At 39.8% G+C, this 22,599-nt stretch overlaps 1 protein-coding gene across 1 annotated transcript in view; it reads right to left on the bottom strand.

Moving 5' to 3' along the window:
• Positions 1 to 22,599, bottom strand: part of EZR (ezrin) — a 36,684-nt gene that overhangs the window by 3,117 nt on the left and 10,968 nt on the right. Inside the window, exons 3-12 of the mRNA XM_082215257.1 lie at positions 17,780 to 17,863; positions 13,094 to 13,189; positions 11,337 to 11,611; positions 11,102 to 11,185; positions 9,985 to 10,131; positions 6,647 to 6,743; positions 4,172 to 4,335; positions 3,090 to 3,220; positions 1,918 to 2,078; positions 454 to 546 (exon numbers count right to left, since the gene is read on the bottom strand). Coding sequence (XP_082071383.1) covers positions 454 to 546; positions 1,918 to 2,078; positions 3,090 to 3,220; positions 4,172 to 4,335; positions 6,647 to 6,743; positions 9,985 to 10,131; positions 11,102 to 11,185; positions 11,337 to 11,611; positions 13,094 to 13,189; positions 17,780 to 17,863 — 1,332 coding nt within the window. The remainder of the gene's footprint in view (positions 1 to 453; positions 547 to 1,917; positions 2,079 to 3,089; positions 3,221 to 4,171; positions 4,336 to 6,646; positions 6,744 to 9,984; positions 10,132 to 11,101; positions 11,186 to 11,336; positions 11,612 to 13,093; positions 13,190 to 17,779; positions 17,864 to 22,599) is intronic.

Raw genomic sequence — 22,599 nt, 5'->3', positions numbered from 1 at the left:
ATTTTTCAGCGCTCAAAACATTTCAGGGGTTTAATCTCAGGATGAATGGTGTCCTGGGGGGCCATTTGTTGTTAATTACTGTGATTTTACTATTTTTTCATGTTAACTTGTACACACTGATTTGAGATGGATTGTAAAAGGCTATAAACTATTTTATAAATAAAGCAGTTTTACAAATGCTTATTGTTTAAACATTTTTATACAAACCACTTTGAGACAAGCACCTCAGAAGCATTATACAAATATCTTAAGTAAACAATCTGGTCCTACCCCCACACAATCCCATCATACGCTTCTAGGGCTGGAAGAGTAGCAAAAACTACTGTTCTACAGAACTGTGTAGCCCTTACTCTCAGATTAATGGCAATGAAAGTTCCAAGGCTGGACTAAAACTGCTAAACCCTTGGAGGTCAAACAGACTGATACGTAGCTCTAAAGAAACTTAGCACTTACCCTGTGCTGCCACTCTTCTACTTCGTTCTCCTTGCGTTTCCTTGCCTCTTCCAGCAGTGCAATCCTGGCTGTGTATTCAGCAAGCTCTGTAGCCTGTTTGACAGAGAGAACAGCATTTTAACATAATCCGGAGAAGATGGAAGTACTATTGGTCAGTAAGATCTAGAGGTAGGGAAGCAATCCATTTTGGATGACGCTGCTCTCCTGATGAAAAATCAGGTACAAAATGCCATTGCAATAGTGTTAGCTGGAACCAGCTCTAGGGAGGCTTGTTATTCCACTCCTGTTCAATTTAAGATTCTGGTTATGTCCCTAAAGCCTCAAGTGGTTTAGAGCTAGAATACCGCAAGGGTATTTATCTCCAATATGATTCTGCCAGTGCCCTTCAGTTGGCCGGAGAGGGACAACCTTAAGTAGAGGGCCACCAACTTGGATGTATTTAAGAAGATAATGCTATGAATGTCTACTAGCTAACAATCTGGGATCATGATTTCCTAATGCCTGCCTGTTCCCTTATATCACTGGTATCTTTGGGGTTGTCTATAGGGGCCACCTCAATAGCTCAGATGCACAACTTAACTACTAGAAGTTGTGTTTAATGTTATGGGCCCTTCCACCTGAGATTAGACAGGCACATGGCAAAGACTTTCTTATTCCTGCAGACATTTTAAGGTTGCCTTTCAGGTTTCGATTTGGTTTTATGAATTCTTATTTTCTCCTGTATGGTTTATTTTTATGTATACCCCTAGAAATGTTAATGATTGAGCAGCATATAAATGCTGTAAATAATAAGTAAATAAAAACAGCAACAATGGCCATGATCAATATGCCTGTGCATATCAGTAAATGGGAATCAATCACAGTGGAGGACAGCTGAGATTGCACTCAGATTTTGCTTGCTGGCTTCCTATATACATCTGGCTGGCGGCCACTGTGAGAACAGGATGCTGGATCAGGTGCCCTTTGGCCCGATGTTCCAGCAGGAGTTAACCTACTATTCGGGTCTGCTGCATATCTCACTACCAGCTGATGTGTAGCTAGAGGTAACAGGGAGGGAGATTTCACCACAGTAATGCCCAGATAAATGGAATTTGTTTTGTGAGATCACTTTGTCCTGTCTCTTAAACACTGGGCTTGTTTTCTGCCTGAATGTTTTGGTCTTCTGGTTATAATGCTTCCCCGTATTACTCTACTGTAATACTTGCTTTGAGTGGCAAGGAAGGACACGAATTCCATGAAAAACAAATGTCCATACTGTGCAGTATCTTAATTTCCCCCTTTCATTCTCAAGACTCGCTGCTCAGGAATACAGACTCTCAGTCATGTATTAATTTGTCCTATATTGTAGGGTTTGCTTTGGTCAGTAACTTTTTCTTGCCCCCCAAATGTAGCATTCAGCCAAACTCGTTTGCTACTATTTATATAATTGTCAGAGTTTATCTCCCAAGTGCCTTGGATGCATACCAGCTGCTCCTGACTCTTCATCTGGTCGGCCGCTTGCCTCTCCAGTTCTTCCTTGGCTTGCAGAGCAGCTAAGCGCTCGTTCTCTAGACGCTCAGCTTCCTCCTGAGCCCTTCTCCTTTCATCTTCAAGCTCCCTGGCTTTTTGGATTTGGTCTGAGAGCTCTGGAATGGGGGGAAAAGCCACACAATAAAAAGTTGTGTTTCTGTAAACTCCAGCCTTATAAAGATACTTAGCAAATTCGGTGTCTTCTACCTGCAAATGCAAAGAGGAGCTTGCTTTCTGAATGCCAAGACAATTCCAAGGTCTTATCAATATGTAAAACATTCTTCTTTGAAGCTTAATAGGTATAGCTTTGCATTATGCTGCTTACAGGGATGCAGGAAAAGTATGGATTCTAAAGCATTGGATTGATACAGGATAAAGGGAGGGCAGTGGGATGTTATGCATTTAGATTTCATAATCTTGTTCAGACATATTGGCTCAGCCAAATCAGGGTGTAAAGGAAACTACGGTGCACTGCATCAGATTTCACAGCTGGTCTGCTCAGAAAACATCCTGCAATGCAGGCAGTTTAACATTTTCCCTTTAGGCAAAGAGAAAAGCTTCCTGTCAATTGAACTGCCACTACTGGGTGCAGATATTTTAGGAACTTTACAGCCACATATGCGTATTGGACATCAGATTGGGTTTTCAATAACATTTTCCTGGGGTTATTATGGCAGACATCTAATCTTGAATAATCTATATAATCGTAAAACAAGATTACAAGGCGCCTACCGTATTTTTTAAATAGTTTGATTAATAGTTGAGGGAGATTTTAGAAGTTGTTTTTATGAAATTGCTTAGCTCAGCCATCTAACTGTAGATAGCAGTAATGCCAGCTGCATTTATGGAGCAATATGCACAAGTAATAAATGATTCAAAGACTAAAAGGAAGCTCCTATAAAACTTCCATCAATTAAGAGAGTGGTTCCTGTGCTCTAGTGAAGTAGATGTTATCCTGGTTTGTATATTTCTATCATGAAATCCAATGAAATGTCATGCGACAGCACTGTTAGGGTATTATAGTGTGCCAACACACTGCTATGTTGGATGTCTAAACAAGGCTGAGAATGTGAGGAAGTGGTGGAACCATGGGCTCCAGTTGCCTGTTTAATGAAGGCAAATTGTACCTTTTTCTGCTTTCTGCGTCTTCAGTTCGTACTCCTGCAGTCTCATCATCAGTTCTTCCTTCTCCCTTAGCATCTGCTCTTTCTCCTTCTCAATTGTCTCTCTCTTCTTCTTTTCATTTTCTAGCTGTTGTCTGTAATGGATAGAAAAATAAGTTGCTTCAAAACTCTGGAGGTTACAAGTCTACTTACCCCTACACAACTATCCTGTGCTGGGGTGAAAGGATTTTCTTTTCTGTGATTTTCTACAATGACAGAAGCTTGATGAAAATATGGCATTCAAACACTCCTGTGGCTGCATCCAGCGAGGCGGCAACAATCAGGTGCCACAAGCTCTCAAATTAAGAAACTAGGAAGAAATTACAAAGTATGGAGCTGTGCCAGACAGAATCAGGGAATTTAGCTGCTCACCAGGCTTTACCCACTGCTGATATGACTTCTGTTAGCTCCATTCTGGGTAGGCATCACATTATAGGGATGACTCCATGTATCTTTGAGTTTATTTGGGGGAGCGTGGTAGGCAGCACCAGTGCAACATAGAATATGCTACAGGGTTAATTGCTAAACTGATAATGAGTGTCGTTTATCCAAAGAAGCCTTCATAAAGGAGGAAGAATAGAGATTCCAGGAGTATGAGTTCCCTGGTTTGGTTCTGCTTAGTTGCAATATTACTGCATTATAGTGGTTAAGATTGATTAAGATGGATCTCTGGAGCATCTTGATATGGGATACAAAATGCTGGACGTCACAGTCCTATTTTTTATTTATTTATTTATTTTCATAGTCATTTGTTGCATTTATATATGGCCTTTTTGGAAAGGCACCTAAGGCAGTTTGCAAAATAAAGCATACAACAATTTCTTTAAATAGTGGCCTATTGCTTTATGTCGCCTCTTCTCAGCTAAGCGTGCATGCCTACATTTAGCAAGAAAAACTGAGTTCTCTAGATTTTTACCCTTGCAGTGGTGGCATTTTACCCTCACCACCAATCTCTACCTCTGCCAAGTTTTATTGAAGACAACACATTCTCCATTCAAGTGAACCACACCCTTCCCACCACTGTCCACCACCACCACCAGGGGCACCTTTCTAGCTGCTTCTGGTGCTTCTCTTCACGGGCCTGGGCTTTCATCTGTTGGACCTCAATGGTGTCAGGTTTCCGACGGCGCATGTACAGCTCGTGATTTCCCATGCACAGCTGCAGGATCCTCTTGTTAATTCTTAGACGAGGAGCATAAAACACAAAGTCCTGGCAGGAGGAGGAAGGGGGAAAAGTAAAAAAATAATAATCCTCTACTTGGACTTCCCACAAGCATTCTCATCTTCCCCACTCACTCAGTCCTTAATTCTTTGTTATGGAAAACACAGGCAGCAACCTATTACAACAGCTTATGTGTTTTTATTGTATGGGGCCTTGTTCTTTTCCTGAAACTTACACATGGTGTGTCGCTTTAGAATGATGAGCCAAGGCCCAAATATTGAGAGAAGAGAAAAGAGAACTTAGGGGAAGCAAACGCAGACTAGAGATTTTGATGGTATTATGAAAATGGAATTTAAAGTTAAGAAAAACAGTACAATAGAAGTGTCTATGACTCTGGTTTGTTTGTTTTTAAGTGTGTCAATGAGATGTATACTTTAATCTTCCTATTAATCTGAAGTGATATACTGCACCAGTTAATATACTCAGCATGGGATGTACACTGAAATGAGAGCATTTTGTCAGACCAAACCATTCATGTGGCAGAGGAAACAAATATTCCACTTCTCCAAGCAGTCAGCTTTAAAACATTGTTTTTTTTATTTTTATTTATTTTTATTTTTATTAATTATTAATACTACTGCTACTACTTTGCCTTTTTCCCTGTGTACTTCAAAGCTATGAAAAATGTTTAAACAAAATTGTGTCCAATACTTTGGAGATAACTTTTATCACATTTATTTTTCCCAACACTGAGTTTTTATTGAAACAAGTTACCTCACTGCTGTTTCACTAAAGTAAACTTGGCACAAACCTGCATCTTGCCAGTTCTACTGAATTGCAAAGTTACATTTTCTTGCTATTTATCATACTTGTATGTCAGGACCTCACAGCAATGAGAATTAAAATCCCCCTTTAGCCTAACAGCCTTGTGAGGCAATTTAGGCTGAGGTAGATAGCGACTTGGGGCAAGTCATGTTTGCTTAGAGCTGAGCTAAGTATTTGCAGTCCAACTTCCTCAGTCCAATTCCTACACCTCAATGGCTCTTAGTTCCCTAATAATTCAAACTTCTATTAGCTTAACAGAAGGCATGCCTTAATCATCCAAAGCAGTGTATGTTTCTTTTAAAAGCCACAGAGGTCACTATGTCTTCAGTGAACTGAATGCCTATACAGCTTCTCAATTCCCACTCCTAATAGGATAAATAGTGCAGCAGTGGTTGAGAGTTCTTATGTTACCAAGGTTTTCACAGACTACTATGCTCATGAGAAAAGACATTCATGGAGCTTTGATAATGGCTATAAAGACGGGTGCATTTCATTTGAGAGAGTATCCTTTTATGCAGATTACTGTGTATGAAATTGACTTTTAATAGCAGTTCTTTTTAAGTAAAAGGAATGAGAACCCTTGAATTTCTGGACCCACTTTCCCAAGATCCATGTGGGTTGTGATCCAGTGCCCTGCACACACAAAGGCTTTTCTCCCTCTGCAATTGCCAGCAGGAGAACCTTGCCAGTACTCATTGCGTATCACAGTCAAAGACTGCGAAGCATTTTGTGCGTTCAAAAATTTTAAGTATAGACACAATGCCCTTCCCTGGGCTACACTAATTTTTGTAACAGCCTCATGAAAAATCTCATTTTAAAAGTGCATCCCAGTTTGTACAAGACCGGCTATGCCCAAGATTCATAAATATTTTGTATATAAATTACAATATAATGAACAACTATCTGGCATGGAAAGCTTATGCACACAAGAATAAAGGAGCGTTTCATGAATTCATTGTCGCCAATCAGATTTATCTCATGGAAATAAAGGCTTTCAATGTAGCAAAGCAGCGAGAGTCTGGAGGGGAGGCAACTTCACTCACCAAGCCCTCTCATCAATACATTGGGGGGTATTTACGGGGGGGGGGCAAAGGCAATTAGCAAATACAAATTATTTACAGCAAGTGGTCTATGGGGTGAGATATTTAGAAGCCTCAGGAGAAAATCTTTCCATCAGATACAGGAAACAGTAATCTGAGTTGTTGCTGGGAAGAGTTAATGAGTCATTGCTCCTGTGGTCTCTGAAGTACATACTACAGATTAAGGTCACAAAGAACGTTTTGGAGAAAATACTAAAAGGGGGAGGAGACACAACTGAACGGCAATAATTTTCTATTAAGTCAATGTTACTTTTTATGCCACCATTTCTTTTCTTGATCCTTTAATAAGGAATTTAATACCTATGAGCTGAAGTACTGGTGGATTGCTGACACATACAATCCACAACTGAGCTATTAGCATAAAAAGTATCAGAGTAAAGATGGAAGTTAACATTCTCGATTTGGCAGGAATACTCGTCATCGGCAATACTTACTGGGGCTTTCTTGTCAATTGGTTTTATGACAAACTTCTTGTCATTGAAAGAGATGTTTCTGATCTCACTCCAAGGGAAGCCAATCTTGGGGGTTAATCTGCAAGCACAAAATTATTATGGTTTTGTTTTTCAAGAAGATACATTGATTTTATACATAAATTGTCTTGAATGTGACTATGCTAAATATAAAAAGGGTCAGATCTCTACAGCATTGTTACCATCGGGTTTGGTCCTATGTAGACAAGCAATTACGTAAAACAAACCATTTTTCAATTTCATCTCAGGGTTGGGGCCTGTAGTTCTAAACCTAGGTATTAATTTTTCTTAGATCTGGGCCCCCACAGATATTATGTCACCCTCAGCTGGAGGTCCCTTTCTCCTCCCTTTTTTCTTTTTCTTCTTTTAACTTGGGCAGTGCTGGGCTGGCTAGAAAACAGAAGTTCAGATCTTCAGCCTCTTTCCCTCTTCGTCTCCTTTCCTCGGAATACCTCTGGGGCTCAGGTTAAGACCAAAGACTTCCTCTCAACAATGGAATGGAGGAGCTGGTCACCTTTTTATTATTATTATTAAGAAAAGGGATCCTACTGGTGCTTGCTTGGGGGATTGTGTGCAGAATGCCTTTTGTTTTGTTGTGAGTATGCACACTTGTGTGCGGCCTTTCTGAGTGGGGTATATGTATTCCTTTTTCCCTTCACGGGTGGAGATTGGCCTGTTTCTTGAGATGTGCTATTGTTTGGGTATTTTGGGGTGGTTGACTTTTGCCTGGTTTTTGTGACTTTTGATTTTTGCCTTTTGGGACAGTTGGGCAGCCATGTGTCCTACTTTAGGGAGGACAGTCCTCTGTTTGAAAGGCTGCCCAGTCCAAATCTGGTGAAAATATAAATAACCATATGAAGGGTGAGCAGCAACAGTCGCTTTGAATTTGCCCATGGAGAGTTCACACCTGCAGAACACGCAGGTCACATGCCCATAGTCTTGTTCCCCGTTAGGGTGAGAGACAATTATTTCTGAAAGTATATTTATGCAAATTTGCATAGCAAACTTTATGTAAATCTGCATCCTCTTTTTTTAGTGCTTATTCACTGGTGCTTCAATGCATTATTTTTTCTGGGGTTGCTGTGTGTTCAACCATCCTAAATTTCCTGTCCTTCTGATATAAGCGGATTGAAAAGAACCAAAGAAACTATCTTATGGAAGTTTAGTTGCACCTTGCCCATCAATTCATTTCTATACAGGTTTTATTCACTTCCAGTTAATGGCAGACTATCACAATTTCTGCTTTAAAGCAAAGCAAACTATTAAAATCCACTCAATATGTTGATACCCATTTACTTTATATGTGTGTATTGCACATCTCTTATGATGAAAGGTGTCAAAATGCTCCCTCTGTTCAATCCCATCTCTAGAAGGACAATCTATAAAATTATAACCGTAACACTAAAATTTAATGTATCCCTTCTGTCTGCCACTTTAAAACACCAACACAATAATTACGTGCAGAAGAACTATAATTTTGTTTTCATTATGAAAAGCAGTGGCACTAATATTTATATGTTAAGCTCTATTAACCACAGGTGTGGTTCTGCCCTATTCTGCCCTGCAGCTAAGGTGGCCAGATGCAAAAAAGGAAAGAAGGAAAAAAAGAAGAAGACTGGGTTCAGACACAGTTGTGTAGAAGAGGAAATTCCAACAGGCATGACAAGCTATGCAAGATAAACCTGCTGAAATTCCTTTTCTACACCAGACTTCCCCCAACTTGTTGCCTTCCAAATGTTGTAGTCCAAAATATGTTAAGTGCAGCAGGTTGGAGAAGGTTGCTCTAAACAACTAATAAAATGTGCAGGGGCCCCTTCTCTTTTTTCCTATCCGGCCATTCCTACCTACAGCCCTTCACGTGCAACCCAGCTCCAATTCATTTAAGCAAACAGACATCTAACTGCATAAACAGAGAGGGTGGGCTCCAGCCTCGTCATATCATGAAGGTTATGAGTTAATTTTCAGGTGTCCCAGCGCTTACTTTGCTATGCATGTTTGCCCCTCCCCTGATTTTCCTTCAGAGGCAAAGTTTCCTTTCTGAAGCGTCGATAGCTTGCAAAACCTGTTTGAATGACTATGGCTACACTAAAACTAGAAGTAGTTTCACTCATGCAATACCTAGAGTGACACTCCTTGTTTTCTGGGTGATGGTGCACCTTCGCATTTCAGAAAAATCTCTCTCCTACTCTACCATCCCAAGACTATTTCATTTAAAATCAACATGAAGGCCTATGCTATCCTATTTCCATAAACTGCTTGAACATCTCTAGTTATATGGGCTTATGGTTTACCTTAAACTGAGAGGACAAAGCAAAGTTAGTACTGGCAAAAAGGTATGTTCTTTGTTTCAGATTCTTCCAAGCTCATATCCTTTAACTCTGCTGCATGTGAATAGGACTAGTTTTCTTTTACATTTTGTCCCCATTAAGTTTCTTCTCTCTTACTCCCTGATTACCAGTCTGCTGTTTCCCCACCCTTCTTCCAAAACTAGAGATCTCACAGCTACCTAATGAAAGAGGATCAGCTACAAATTTGTGTATGGCGGAGGACACAACCTAATTTGCTTCCAGTTTGACCCCAACCTAGCCATCCAAGGACAGGTGCGCACAAATGGCTCATGGCTGGAGCCAGCCACTAACAAAAGTGAGTTAAAGTGCTCTCTCCAACTTGAATATATTGTATATTGGCTCTGAATGGCCCTAGAGTCCTGTCTGCTTCAGATGTTGGTAGACACCTACCAGCGATCAGTTAAGAGATAATGGGCAGGATTCAACTAATGAATGCAATAACTTAATTTGCACAATGGGGTTTCCCCCCTTCTCCCCACCCCTCAAATTTGGCTCTGGGGGATCAGGAGAAGGTGAAGGGGGAATCATTCCATCTGACAAGCCAAAATGATTGCCCTGACAGAATGATTGCCAAAGCACAATGTTGAATTCCTCCCAATTAATTCTGCTTGTGCACAATGTTTTGATGAAGTTGGATCCAAGTTTCTGCCAGCCCTATCATTAGGATCTGATATATGGCTTACCTTTACACCATATAATGGATTCTTCCGTTTGACCCCTGCCTGCTCTTCTAAAGGGCTAGTAAACGAGTTAAGGGGAAAACAGGTCACAGTTTGGAGATAGTAAAGGCAAGTCACTTTGGGGCCACGTGTTTCCCAGCACAACCGCATTCAGCACACCAAGGTGACTTGCTTTGATAAGGCTGCCATAAAAATACAAAGCACAGATAAAGAGAATTCTCTGGCACTAATGACTGCTCTTCAACCTCAAAGGAATAATAAAACATCTGCTTACTTGTCGTCCTTCTCATAAATGTTCAGCCCAAGTGCATCTACTCCCAGCCAGAGATCAGTCCCTTTCTTATTCTTGATTTCAAAGTAGTTGATTCCATACATCTCCAGATCCTGGGCAATCTTCAGGTATTCCAGCATGGCATTCTCTCTGGTTGACAAGGAAATCATATGTAGGAAATGTTAGATGATGTTTCTCTTTTAAGACTGATGCAAAACCTTTGTGCCAGTGGGAAAATTAATGCACTCATTGGGGTAACAGGAGGAGACTAACAGAAACACCACCTTACTACAAAACGATTACAATATTACTTATTTCTTGTCCAACATGAGACCTGTTAGTTGTACCCAGGTTACAGCAGAGGCCCAACTGGCCTTAACTAGAAGTTGGACATTTAGTATTGCTGATGCCATGCTGTGGAACACTCTTCCAGCAGTGATGGGCTGCCATCCTTCCCTTTGGATTTCCAGGCATCCCTTGAAGACATCTTTATGCAAACAGGCCTTCACAGCTTTTTAACTAGCCACTCACAATTATTTTTTCTATTGCTTTTAATGGCTTTTTTATTTTTGTACACAGCCCTGATATTTTATGATATGGTACAATAGAAATACCTCCATAAATAAATTTCCAGCTTTGCTAATCCTCTAAAGCTTTTGCCTATAAGCTTGTTCAGAAGTTGCACTGAACAGATGCAAACTACCTGTACACACGTGCAAGTGTTTGGGTGGAGGAGTGTGCAATTGTTGATTTGTACAACTCATCTCTATTGTATGCACAGGTACATAGACACTACACTCATTGAACACTACACGTGTTTGCTTACACACTCACTGAATGTAGCCCCACCTGTGTACTTCCAAGAGCATTTCAAAAATTCCAGTCTATCATGTTGTGCTTCACCCACACATTGTGCCCAGCACGGGAATTTCTACATACATCAACGGACAATTATGCATCAGGAATGCAGAGAAGATGACGGGCCAGAGCAAGGTATATGTAAAGAACCTGTTGAAGTTCTTTGCTACAGGGTTACCTTTCATCTAAGAGCTGGTGAGGAATGGGAATGCAAAATGTGGGCTCAATAAAACAGACAGACCCCTTCAGTGCCATAACTCACTTGAGCATTCCACCATGTTCGGCATGCCAGACCTGGATCCGTTCTTCCCACTGTTCTCTAGAGAGTTTATGTTGGTCCATTACTCTAAATATACAAAAAACAAACAAAAAGGAAACCCATGAGGTGAGAAAGTTGTAAGCTCTAGTTTAAACTTGTGCACGTCTAAGTTTTAAAGAATGCACTTAAAATTCCCCAGAGAAGCCCTGTCCCTAAGTTCTCCATGAGACGTTCTCACCTTTGGGGAATGAGGCGTTCAGAACTGAGGTATCCAGGCTTATGCAGCTCTTTATTGTAGTCTCCATATTTGGCTTGCACAGCGTAAGACCCAAGGAGGACTGCAGTTTCCGGTGGGCAATAGATTTCATCACTAAGGATTCCTTCTTTCACCTGCAGGAAGAACAGCTTCTGTGTGATGTCCTGGATCAGCTCCTCAGATACATCTTCAGGGTAGAACTTGGCACGGAACTTGAACTGCAGAGGGTTCTCTTTCCTGACCTCTTGAGCAGAGACCTGAAATGGAGAGGGGGCAAGGAGGGAGCAGCAGCAAAACATGAGCAGTGTGTCAAAACACAATTGAATGTTAGCAAATTATTGTTGACTAGTAACATTTCTGAACACATTATTCGAAGTTAAGTCTTTTGGTTGTCAGCCTTAGAGTTGCATAGAAACTCGAAATAGCTCCTTGTGTGAGACGAAAAACTTCTGCTTGCACAACAGGACTCCTCCCCTTACTCCACACCCCTCCTAAATTTGTTCTGTGGTTTCCCCTATTCCTTTGGAGTATAACTGAGGACGGCATGGGGTGACAGTGGTGGTGGAGTCCAGAAGCACAAGCAGGTGTCATTCTACTCACACAATTATTCAGCTGAACCCTGTCCTTAGCACTGGGACCATAAGGCTTCCCCACTTGCCAAGAGGCGATTTTGCTCTTCACATCCTACTTTGTACTCCATTCTTTGGTGCTACTTTCGATCGGGGCTCTTCATTTATTTAAGTCAAAGGGCAGCCTCATAGTAACTATCTGGATGCAACGATGTATTTTGCCTTTTCTTAAGCAGCTTTGAGATGCATGGTGAAAAAACGGAGCATAATTTATTAAATAAATAGATGCTTAGATGTGTGATGAAGTAATGAGTGCATGCTTTCAGCCACTTTGCTCATTATACAATGCCAGACCAAATTACTAGTGCATCAGCATTCCTAAGGTGTATCAATATTATGTACAGCTCATGCTGAATGTTTGCTAGGATGGGAAGAGGAATAAATTATCTCAGACAGAACAGAACTGCAGTACAATGCTATCATGTTCTTCACCAAAGCATCAGCCATAATAGCAACCGTAAGCTGGAAAAGAGAAAGCTATGACAACACAGGCACACACATGGCTTGTTTTATTTAAAAATCCTGAAGGCTTTAGAACAAGGAATAGGTCTATACTAGTCTCCACATGGTAATTCACTAATCTGCGAGAACAATTTATTCCAGGCAATTTGGCAACTAGTCCTGCAGAGATTAAGCAATGTATACCGAGAAGTTCCGCTAATTGAAATAAACACAATAGCCAGCTATTTGGAGTAGGCAACAGACAAGCTGAGACTAGACTATGTACAAACAGTCAGTATTCAGAAATTAAGCAAGAACTCTTGTTTGCCAGGCCGTTAGTCACCAGAGGACTGAATAGTTTTAACACTCCACCTCTTTTTTCTTAAATGGAGTTTCCCATACTAAGCATTTTAACCTCTGGAAGTCACCACAGCAATTGCTGGGCTTACTGGATTGAACTCCTGATGTAGATGGCTCCCTAGTGTCTGCCAGGCCCAACTGAATGTCTCATTGTACTGTTAAGTCCCATTGCAGACTAATATTGACCAAATTCATACTCTCAATATTATCTGTGTGCCCTTCTTGTATAATAAAGTAATGCAGAGATGCAGCTAGGGCGGCTAATGCACAGCTGTGGCTGTATTTTCCATTTCAGTTCATTTCATTTACCTTTTTGTCAAGCTTCAGCCAGGTTGGGAATCCTTTGTTATCCACATACTGAAGACCAAAGTACCAGACTTCGCGTAAGCCTATCGTCTTCACCACCTAAAAGATGAGAAGAAGGGAGGCCAGAAGAGTTAAAATAAAAAGGTCAAACACCTATGTTTTCTAAGTCTCTTGCCAAAGCACGTAAGCCTGAATATGTGGACTGCCAACTCCACCCTCTGAAAAAGATGCAAATTTCAAGACCCTCTAAAAGCCAGCTTTGCCAGGACCACTTGATCCCATGGAATTTGATCCCATTCAATACAGGGAAGAAACAAAAGGCTGAGAGGAGAACGTGGCAAATGCTTGGTAAGGTTTTTTCCGTGTAAAAACGCTGGTTTGAAAGGCTGAACAAAGGACATGCTGATCAGTTGCCTGCTGCCTCATATTATCAGAGGTCAGATTAATCAGTGTGCAAAACAGACAATGAAACCAATAGGTATTTACAGCTCTTTCTTTTTTTTAAGCACTCCAAAATTTAAGAGCTGCTTGGTGCAGTCTCATCAGTAATAGCATAACTAGATGCCTCTCAAGAAGAGTCTCAGGGTTCAAAGAGACCCAAATAGAGAAAGAAGGCGGAACTGTAGGAGGAACTGTATCTCTGAAATGTGATCCTTCTTTAATAAAAACTGCAAAGCTGCTTGAAAGCTGTAAAAGCTTCCTGTAATTAATTCTGATATTGGAATTTAAACAAGATGAGCGGCCAAGTGTAACAACTATTAGCTCATGCAAAACTGTAATTGCTCTCCCGTCAAAAGCAATCCCATAAGATTTTTTTAAAAAAGAAAACTACAATACTACAAATTTAAAAAAAACACAAATGAAGTAGCAGCATCTGCTTTGTGGGATGGAAGATGCTTTAAGGTGTCAAAGACTTCCCCATTAATAATTTTCTATACCACACACATATTTTTATAAATATATCTTTTCAGGGTGATTTTCAATAATAAAATAGTAACAGTGATTAAAAGTAGCATAAAGCTAGCCATGTGTTAAAATGGCATTCCTTCTGCAGTGATTTACACTTACTGTGATCTACTAGCTGCCCTGATAGCCAATTGACATATTTATGCCATTTGCCTTTAATTAACACTCTGTGGGGATTGTCTCCTTCAACTGCATTAGATTATTAGTGACAGGTAATCTAATAGATTAAATCAATGACAAGTAATGGGAGACAAAATGGAAATCAAGGAAGAGTTTACAAAAAGATAAAAGTAAGATGCCCTATTTAAAGACAAGACCAACTCTCAAGACTATGCTTTTACTGTCTGGAAATGCATCAGAGAGAATGAATTGTTTAGACATTTTGGAATTAAGTAAAAATTCCAGCCTCATGTAACCTCAGTTTGCTTACTGAAATAGTTGAAATGCAAATACTATTTTAAACCAAGTGTCCAAACAAAATAAAATGTCTCACTCCCAAAAATATGCCCAAGAATTAGGTGAAGTAACACAAAATTTTTGCACCACTGTTTAATTACAATTCTATCACATAATTCTCTCAGCATTCCATATTTCACCTGGAAAAGTTTCAAATCTTTACTACGTGCTATGGAAAATCTTGAGATTAAGAGTACAGAACACATAGTGGGAGAGGAATGCCACTCAGATTTGCAAAGTATAGTGCAGATTTGTTGCTTCACAACTCTGATACTCAAAACATTTTAAAGGAAGCAACAAATGGAATTTGCTCAAAATATTTCTGGCAAGGAAAAGGGTGGCAATGTGAATCCCTATCAATACAATCTTCAAAGCCAGCAAAAAGCACTGAATGTAGGAGAAAACACACACTCTAAAACAGTGCCAGAGATAAAATGAACATTTGGAATTATATATTCTAGGAGAGTCTCATGCATTCAGAACTAGTTTTGCAACCAAGGGAAACTGCAGTATTCAGCCTCAGTAATGTACCAATCTAAGTTAATTTATGTTCTGCAGGGCTGTGTTTAAATCTATTCTCCAGTACAGCTTGAGCATAATTAGCGAGACTTTCTGGACCATGGGTTGTCTGGCTCTTTCCAGATCTGATAAATTATTTAATGAACACTATAATTGCTTTAAACACACTGGATGAACCGACAGCATAAACTTCGTTATGAATATGGATCAAAGGGGCAAACACTTGTAGGACAACTTCCTCGGAGATCTGCCCCCTTTAGGGCAGTGGTACTTAATCTTTTTTCCATTTATTACACTTTGTTTGGGAATTGAGGCCTGTTCATATATCTTCATCCTCACTCTGCTGCTCCCAACATCTTTAGCGGGGCGGGCAAGGTTTCCAGGCTAACTGATGTTACTAATAGCAGAAACAGAGTGATACTACCCAAATCCTGAAAATACCTACGTAAGGCACAGTGATGGTGTAGAAGGAAAAAGCCAAGAGAGAGACCCTTTTATGGAGGGAAAGCGACTATGTTCTGGTTGTACATATTGGCAAATGAGAGGAGATGTTGCATCATTTCTACAGAGAGAAGTCTCGTCAGGCCTCCACAGACATCTGTTCTAGAATACCTTATTTTTAAATGCAGGGTCAGGGTTGTGTGGGTACAGGGCTGCAGTTGTGTCACTGGCAAGGCCTTAGGACATTTCCCTTATTAAAACATTGGGGCTTTGCTTGTTTGTTTAGAAAATCTCTCTCTCTCTCTCTCTCTCTCTCTCTCATACACACACACACAAACACAGAAATCCAAAGGCACTGATTCGCAGTAGGTTCAGGTCAGACAAAATAGTTTTTTTCTCCCATCCAAAACCTAACATGGAATTAATTACCACACTAGATAAGGCAATTCCTGATAGTTTACTTTTAAATAAACTAGCTGTTAAAAGGAATCTCGGTTGTATGGAAGCAATTTACATCCAAATGTCAGGTCCTGAGGTGAGGACGCTCAATGTGACACATGCTCTACATCCCTGGGAGACAGAATGTGGGAACTGATGAACCTTCCTCTGACCCAGGAGGGTTATTCCACTATCTATCTGCCATTCCTGCTGCCTTGCACTTCTCGGCATTAAGCAGGCTGCTGGCACTACCTGGTCAGCTTCCTAGCCTAGACAGAGAAAAATGATGGCACTGACAGCCTCCAACGTTATTTAACAATAATAATAATTTCCCTCATAAAATGCACAGAACTGACACCCCACAACATGCTGCCTTTCCTTTCTACATAAGAAAAACTTGCTAAATTCTCGAATCCTATATTCTTACATAAACCTTGTGAAAGAGTTAAATCGCTGGCAGAAAAGTGACTGCTAACCTCTTATATTTGTTATTTATTAACAAAACCCTCTTTCCCTCCCTATTCACAACTTCAAAAAATTGTTAAAACTTTACTGTAGTTAATATACAGCTATGGATGGTGCAATATTGCTTTCCATCCTTGGTTGTAAAAAATATAATAAAATAGGAATTTGCAAGATATATTAAGAGGAAAACTGGATTTTATTCTTTGTAGCGCTGTACAATTTTCTCTGACTTCACAATAATAGAAATATACAGACCCTCTGCTGTACTACACAGTTTATTATAGTCTCTAACCCAAAGGCCCACATGTGCAGAGGTCAAATGCCTTGCAGTCATTGCCTCTCTGCCTGAGGATATCAATATAAATGGCAAACTGGATGCAGGTGGAATATTACCCACACCTGTATTCAATCACTGTAATAAGGTGAATGGACTATCTATCCTATCTACGAATGTTTACACTCTATTGATCATTCCCAATTGTCTTTCATTTTTCTTACAGCAGCCACCAATAACAGACAAATCCCTTAAAGACACAGCGTATCTTATAAACCTTAAGTAACTAGTAAGGCAGAATAGCATAGCTTTCCTGTTGCAAATTCTGTGGTGACCTTTACTTAGCAGAAATGACAAAATGGAAGCCCATTTCCAAAGTATACAGATTGACCATATTAAATCCTTTCCAATATTCTTTGGGATATGGTCCATTAAGTCATTACCACATCCCCTTTAATACAGGGTATTTTCTTCTCCCCATTTGGTAATCCCACAGCAGCGACAGGTGTTGGGCAGTTTAAGTATGATTAATACACACTTCTACAATTACTCATGTTGATTCAATATAACAGAACCTGTACTTGAACCCTAGAAATAATTTATTAGCAGCCAATTAATCTAAAAACATTTATTAACTAAGTACTGTTACATTACAAAGTTGTGTGTGTGTGTGTAGCAAATAAACAATCTTGACACAATGTTTTCCTTCCCATTTTGGAAGTGAATGGCTTTCACACCTGAGCAATGCAGCTTCAATGAGGACTACAGATTTCCTTTTTTTCTAAATCGCAGCAAGGTCACAGAACACATAGTACTTTTTGCTATATTCCTTTACTGATTAAATTTTGATCTAACAACTTTACTTGACAGACCCAGAGTGCTGGGGTTTTCTCCCTTTTCTTTATGTCCAGAAGAGTAGGTGGAAAATCCCTTTACCTCTCCTTAAGGATTTCAGGCACATGCAAGCTTAAGATTTTTAAAGGAACACCAGCTTTCTATTGCTGATTTGTACAGAGGCAGATCTGCAACATGCCACCCAGTGAATGGTTCCTTGAGCGAAGGAGAAAGTCTCAGGTGATCCACCCTCCCTGCAGAAAACTTTGATGAAAACTTACACACTATATACTGACCTGGTCAAACAGCTGTTTGCCTGTTGTGTTAGGCTGGATGGCAAACTCCAGCTCTGCATCCATAGTGGTAACTCGAACATTGACCTACAAGAGAAATTAAAGTAATGGATATGAAAACAGAGCCAGTGCACTGTGATTTGTATAACAGATTTTAGAACTGTGGTTCAGGATTTGAAGCGTATACAAGATGTTATGTGCTAGTAAACAATTTTTAAAAATAAAATCACCATAGTGTTTAAACGCATAAGCGCTACAAATATTTCAAGATGCTGGTCCATCAAGGTAATTTGCCAGACATTATCCTGAGTGTTCTACTTGCTTTGCAGCTCCTGGCTTTGACTGAGCTTTTTAGTTTAAGTAAAATGACATTTTAGTGTTCATTCTTCCAGTGCATAGTGTTATGCTAAGCCAGGGCTACTATTAGTATGAAGCCTGACATCTTAATTAACATCCCTTTAGAATTAGAGCAAGGAATTGACCACATTAAGGGAAGGCTTTTAAATTACAACACAGGTCTCCTTGGTATATTAAGAGTTGTAGTTATTCTGGGTTTTTAAAGAGGTAAAAGCATGCTAATTATTCTCCCTATACTGTTATGTTGCCTCTTTTAAAAGAGCATGGTTGAAGCAGAAAACGAGCAGAGAGTGGTTTGTGGACGTAGCATGATGACAACTGACATATTTCTGTATAGCTAATGCTGTTCATGAGAAACCTATGTTTCTGCAATCCACAAGATAAGAAGACCCCAGTGGATCAGAAGTTAACATGATCACTACTGTATCAGGTCAAAGCCCACTTAGTCAAGAATTCTGTTTTCCATAATGGCCAACCTAATGTTTCAACACAGAACTCACAAAGAGGGTATAAAGGTAAAGGCCACCCCTTGTTTGTACCTAGTATTTGGATCTCAGAGATATAGTATATCTGAACATGAATACTCCATTTAGAGATGGTGGCCAACATCCATTCATAAACTTGCTCTCTATAAATATTCTAATCTGCTGTTAGTGGATGCTAGACAATATGGCACAATGGGTTGATCAAGCATTTGTCCTGTTCTATATCTCTGTAGATTAACACTAGGAAATAAATCATACTGGTTTTTCATTACTCTCAAGCATCAGAAAGTTGTGGTCAGAACCCTTATTCTGAGCATTCTAAATTAAAAAGAATGTATTATAGGAATACATGCAAATTATGCATTCTCAATATCTAATCTTTAGTGTGACCAACCAAGAGTGGAGAAGTGTTAAAGAATGTTTGGGTTTTTCTAATCCTCATTCCAAGCACACACCCACTTCCCCACAATTTAACAAAGGCTATTTTTAAGCAATATGGTCTCTCTGTGTGTATCCCAGGATATCCATGAAATGTATAGTGACTGGATTTAACAAATTCCAAAAGCTTTAGCGAACCATTTCTCAATATAAATCTTAAAGGCGTTTCAATTAAGAAAACCTCCTTCCAACCCCCACATAATCAGGTCTGATAAGATTTATTTCTAGCCTCTCCTTAAGGAATGCACATAATCATACTCCTTACAAAGCACAAAAGCTGCAACTCCCATATATTGTTTTCACTTCCTGGAGAAAACCAATACCCACATAAAGCAAATTTGAACTAAACCACTAAGGAAAGTTCAAAAGACCTATGCATTTCCTTAAGAGTCCGAGTATAGACATCCTCCTTAGCTGAACTTTTTACTCCATCATTTTATGTAATAAAAAAGCCTTCACATGCTAAACCTGAAATCATACATACAACAGTAATGTTTCCAACCTCAGAAATCAGTTATAAATGCACAGATTAACCCACTACAGATACAGACCATCCAAAATGTGCTTTAAAACGGTCAAACTAGATGTTACATTAATAATGTAGTTAGCAACTACTGTTTTGTTTGTAAACAGAACATGTTTTAGTTATAACTTTTATAATTTATACAAAATAAAATTACATAAAATGATAGGAACATAATGAAATATTGACATAAAATCATAGAGCTGGAAGGGTCTTATTTCTAGTGCAACCCCCTGCAATGTAGGAAACTCAGCTAAAGCATCCACGACAGATGGCCACCCAACCTCTGCTTAGAAACCTCCAAGGAAGGAGAGTCCAGAACCTCCCGAGGGAGATCCATCTTCCATGTATTATAAAAAGTAAACAACACTTATTTGACCCCAGTGATTTGACACAGAGGGGGAAACCTACAGATAACAGCCCAAAGGCACACCCTCCAACATTTCTCTTGATGAAAATAAGGATGTCCTATTCCATAATAATAATTTTACTATTTATACCCCGCCCATCTTGACTGGGTTGCTCCAGCCACTCTGGGCGTCTTCCAAGATATGTAAAAGCATAATAAAACATTTAACACATTATGGTGGGTTGCCTCCTTATGTGCTTAAGCAGGTAGCCTGCCTATCAGGATTTATATATATAAAAAAATCTTTTCTTATCACTTCCCCCTGTGACCCCCTAGCCTCATGCTGTGGCTCCCCCCATTTACATAATTTTCACCTGTGCCCCCCCTGGAATATTCTGGGGGGGGGCAGAGGGTCATGGCCCCCAGTTGGGAAACACTGGTCTAGAGAGTGGCAACTCAAGATCAGGTCTTTTCTATGATAGCTCCCCACTTGTGGAATGCTCTCCTCCCCAAGAAGGCTGGCCTGGTCCTTTCATTACATAGCTTTAGACTCCAGGCATTTGGCTGATTAACATCCTATGGCTATTTAAATGCCTTTGTGGGAGGGGGATTTTATGTTTTATTGTGTATTTTGTGTTCTCATTTTGTATTTTTATATTGTGAACAACCTTGTGATCTTCAGATGAAGGGTAGTATAAAAATTTAGGAAATAAATAAAAAGGCATATACAATATAATAATATAAAAGCATCTCAGAATCACCAAAGGTTGCCTTTCACCAGGTCCATAAAGGTCAGGAACATTATGTGGACCATCTTCTGAGAGCAGGTTAAAGAACAGTTGGCTATTAGGAGAAGGAATAATGGAGCTAGTGGAGAAGCAAGAAACAGAAGTGGTGAATACTGATGCTTGTCATTATTGTTTTATTTACTGCACTCCAAAACAATATCACCTACTCAGCTGTCTTAAGCAAGCATGATGCAGTACTTTGATAGGTGTGGGGTTTTTTTGCCATAGATAGGGTTGCTCAGTTTTCAAAAGCAGATTCCTATACACAGAGTAGGCATAAAGAACAGTTGGCCCTCCAGATTTTGCTAAACTCCCATCATCTCTGTCCATTGGCCATGCTGTCTAGAACTGATGGCAGTTGTAGTTCACCAACATCTGGAGGGCCAAAATTTCCACTTACCTGTGTTGGAGGTTAACAGAAGGAACCCTTTGTGGCCACTAGTGTGGTAGATAAATATAACTTTCAGCATTCTCAATGGAACTAAAAATCCCAAGGTTAAACTTTACAGGGCCTATCTACAAAGACCCTTTAGACCAGTACAAAGAACAAGGCAGGATGGGAAAAGTTGTAACTGAAGACCAGTGGCTACCAGTACCTGCTCCATACATCCCTTGAAAATGGAACAGCAAGATAACTGGGAACCCCAGGAGAAAGCTTACAAGCCTCATCATAAATACCACAGTATTATTCCTGGGCATAATGGCTACAAGACAGAACACATGTCACCAGTTCTCAACACTTCACAATGGCTTCTGCATATGGAGAAAACTCTCTTTACAGACATTGCTTGTCCACAATGCAACAGTCACCTTTATTAGCTCCTATTAGAAATACAATAATTACTATGCAACCATACGATCAGTTTTTTCGTACTCTAGCCTCAATCTTCCTCTTGCAGTAGTTATTTACCGGAACAGGAATAACTAGGAGTATGCATTCAGTTTGGACAAAACCAACAGCCAGAGATTCAGACCTCGTCCGGAGCAGTCTGAAGTGAACCAGGCCGCTCCTGAAGTTTCAAGGGACACTTCTACAATGTGGTATAATTAATGGTTTTAATTACAACTCTCATTATCCCTGACCATGGACCCTGACTGAAGGCTGTTGCAGGCCAGATGTCTGGAAGGCACCATGTTCGGAAAGGCTGCTTCGGAGGGACACAGAAAATCATTTAAAAATAGATACTCTTCCCCAGTTCTCCATAAAAGGAAATGGTAGGCAGGAAGAAAGTGTGAGACGGCACTTTGGTGACAAAAATTGTAGCTTCCAACCAAGGAATGCTTATCCTTTTTACTTCCAATGACAGTGCTTTGGAGAGGGATGTAGGAAGGATATTATCCAATATTATTTCATTGTTTTTCACTGCTTCTTTTAACTGTGCTGACTGGAAGAAGCACTCAGGGTTTCGAAGAGTCGCTTGAGAAGCACTGCTAAGATAAAAGAGATTCCGGCCCGATATCTCACCACTGCCACCTATAGCCAACACACACTCCTGAATCTGGAGTTCTGTTGAATGCCCCCCAACCTCAGTCAAGTTCTACATTACTCCTGGTACAGGAAAGTTAAATATGTGCTTCCATGTTGTAATGTTTTCAAAGATTTTGTAGAACTTCTGTGACTTGGTTTTTTTAATAGAAGTAAATAATGATAGTCTTAAACATGATCTAAGTTAACACTAATGTAAATAAGGCAATAATAGAATCTAGGTTTAAGACATCGTAGGCCATAACCATTTTTGAAACCAAAGCAAACAAGTTGAGTCATTAAAAAACAAAAATAAACCATGTTCTGCTTTTCAAATGGATGAAACCAGTCATACACTGAAGCAAGTTCAACTACTTGATGGTACATTTAAATATAAAGAACTCCTAGGCTCCTCTAT

Source organism: Podarcis vaucheri (genome assembly GCF_965113315.1).
Source record: "Podarcis vaucheri genome assembly, chromosome: 3".
Classification (NCBI taxonomy): domain Eukaryota; kingdom Metazoa; phylum Chordata; class Lepidosauria; order Squamata; family Lacertidae; genus Podarcis; species Podarcis vaucheri.
This window is presented reverse-complemented; position numbering and strand designations above follow the sequence as displayed.